The 2,746-nt window shown below is 34.1% G+C and overlaps 1 protein-coding gene across 1 annotated transcript in view; it reads left to right on the top strand.

The window, feature by feature from the left end:
• Positions 1 to 2,746, top strand: part of SLCO6A1 (solute carrier organic anion transporter family, member 6A1) — a 160,214-nt gene that overhangs the window by 70,276 nt on the left and 87,192 nt on the right. Inside the window, exon 5 of the mRNA XM_012641056.1 lies at positions 2,319 to 2,440. Within this exon, the coding sequence (XP_012496510.1) occupies positions 2,319 to 2,440 (122 nt within the window). The remainder of the gene's footprint in view (positions 1 to 2,318; positions 2,441 to 2,746) is intronic.

Here is a 2,746-nt window from a genome sequence, read left to right on the forward strand (position 1 = left end):
CTTTTCCCTCAAAGGGATATCTAACTACACTGATGACATTTATGGATCATTCGGTGATTTTTTTTTTTTTTTTACTGATATTTAACACCATCTTTAACATAAATTAAATTTGTCTGAATCCATAGATTATCTTCTGGTGTCTCTAATCTGTTCCCTGATATATTTTTCTATTTTCATGCCAATACTACAATGTTTTAATTACTAAAGCTTTATTGTGTGATTTGTTATTTTGTTGGGTAAGTACCCATTCATTATTGTTCTTTATCAAACATCAGGGGCTATTTTTGCAAAATTACTTTTCCAGATAAATTTTATGATCTCAGATTACAAAAAAGCATTTTTATGTGAATTACTTAAATTTATGGACCAAATTGAGAATAACTGTTATCTTTTCATTCAAGAATATGATGTTGTTTTATTTATTTTCTCTGCTCTTCTTTCATGCCCTTTAATAAAGTTTTATGATATTCTTTATTGAACATATCCCATAAAGCCTACTCCTAGGCATTTCGTACATTTTGTTGATATTGTGCATGGAATCTTTATATTATTACATTTCCCAATAAATTATTTCTACTGGAGGGAAATATTTTGATTTCTAAATTTGTCTTGTATATGTAAGTCACCGTATCAAAGTTTTTGCTTACATTTTATAGTTTTTTAGTTGATTTTTTAGCTCTTCTAGGTATATAATTATATATACATATGAAATAATAATATTATATGTAATATAACATTCAAAGTCAGATTACATAGCTGGGTTCAAAAATGAAAAAAATAAAGTATACGAATATTGTAATAAATGAGGAAATACTTGTATGTAGCCCTAGTGACAATCTGAAGTTGAAACTCCCTGAGTATAGCACATTCATATATATATGATTATGGATATGGAAGTGGATAATGGAAATCAAGATTGCAACATTATGCAATTTGGAATTTGTATCCCTGAATAATGCTAGCAGTGGATAAAGAGCTGTCCCATCAGTGAATAAGACTGGGAACATTCTCTATATTCCATGAAAGACAGGCCTGTAAGCAAACTACTCACCTGGACTTGCTTGGCAATAGAATCACTCCTGAAAAACCAGCACCTCCAAAACTGTGGTTCCTGAGCATGTGGGTATTTTCCCACAATGGCTCATTGGAGAAGGTCTTAAATGTGTGTGGAGATGAAGACAATGGCAACTGTGTAGTTATCAACTTTCTCTAATCTCCTCCCTAAATGACACAAATAATTTCACAACTATGAAAATTCTCCACAAAATCAGAGTTAATTAAGGACAAAAAATGCTCAAACTGCAAAATAACTGTGAGCCCAAACAGGGAAAATTAACTAATCCCAGCATAGCATCCTTCGCATTCCCATCACACCCTGTCCACTATAAGGCTTTGTGGTGAGCAAAGGCAAATCAAGAAAAACTGCAGGGAGAGAAGACAAGACAGACAGGCTAACAAAGGGTCCTCAGGGTGATTTGGAATGATCACTCAAAGGATAAATTTACATTAAATCTGGGAGTTCAGAGAAGGGACTAGAAGAAAGGCATTTCAAAGTAAATATGATTTAAAGGTCTGTGCAACTGAAAGGGGCAGGCTTGCCATAAAGGTCAAGGTGCTTTTGTAAAGTGGGGCAGGGATGATTTTAAAGAAGAGGTAAGATTTAAAGAGATAGTCTTCCAAATTCGTAGCCTCTGATGGAGAAAAATGTTAAATAGGAACAAACAAGCACCTTTTTTTTTTTTTAAAGTAGAACTACCATTTGATCCAGCAATACCACTATTAGGCATCTACCCAAAGAAACAAAAGGGATTCTATAATAAAGACATCTGCACTTGAATGTTTATGGCAGCACAATTCACTATAGCAAGGATGTGGAAACAACCCAAGTGCCCGTCAATTCATGAGTGGATTAATAAAACATGGTATATGTATACAATAGAATACTACTCAATTATAAAAAACGATGGTGATCTAGCACCTCTTATATTGTCCTGGATAGAGCTTGAGCCCATCCTCCGAAAGTGAGGTATCACAAGAATGGAAAAATAGGCACCAAACAAGCACCGTTTGTAATCTGAGTGATGCCAGGGAAGAGAAGGAAAAGGGAAACATTAAGATCTTGTAAGACAAAAGAAAAACACATAATTAGAGCATTGACAACCACTCCCTCTGAACAAAACAAACAATAATGACAAATTAGCAGAAAATGTTCCATTTCTCTCTCTCCCCCTTCCTCCCTCCCTCTCCCTCTGTTTGATTATGGCTTTGTTTTAATAAGATACCCAAAGTTGACATTTTTTATTTTTTCTCTATTAAAGCACTGAAAACGGTAATGATAATCAACAACGGATGTGGCCTTGGTGGAGTGAGTTTCTTTCTGTCGCTCTTATTGCATGGTCTACATTAATACCACTGTCATGCTTTCCACGCAGTATTTCAGGTGACTATAAAAATATAATTTATTAAATTAAAGGACAATAGTTTTACCCCACCCTGGCCCCCATTCTCAGAGAATGGCTGTACTACATTTCTTTGTGAATATGCCTCTTCTCATAGTGGTCTGTCATAGAGATACAATGCCATGTACTGTTGTTATTTGAACAAATGAAATAGCTTTGCACCCTAATATACTTTATTTTTGTACCAGAATTTCATTAGTACATATTTTTTCTTCTCATTATTTTCTTTTAAAAATACTTTATAACTTAGGTGATGAGTGCACCAAAAGCCCGAACTCTACCACTCT

Source organism: Propithecus coquereli, unplaced genomic scaffold (genome assembly GCF_000956105.1).
Source record: "Propithecus coquereli isolate 6110/MARCELLA unplaced genomic scaffold, Pcoq_1.0 Scaffold160, whole genome shotgun sequence".
NCBI classification, from domain to species: Eukaryota; Metazoa; Chordata; class Mammalia; order Primates; family Indriidae; genus Propithecus; species Propithecus coquereli.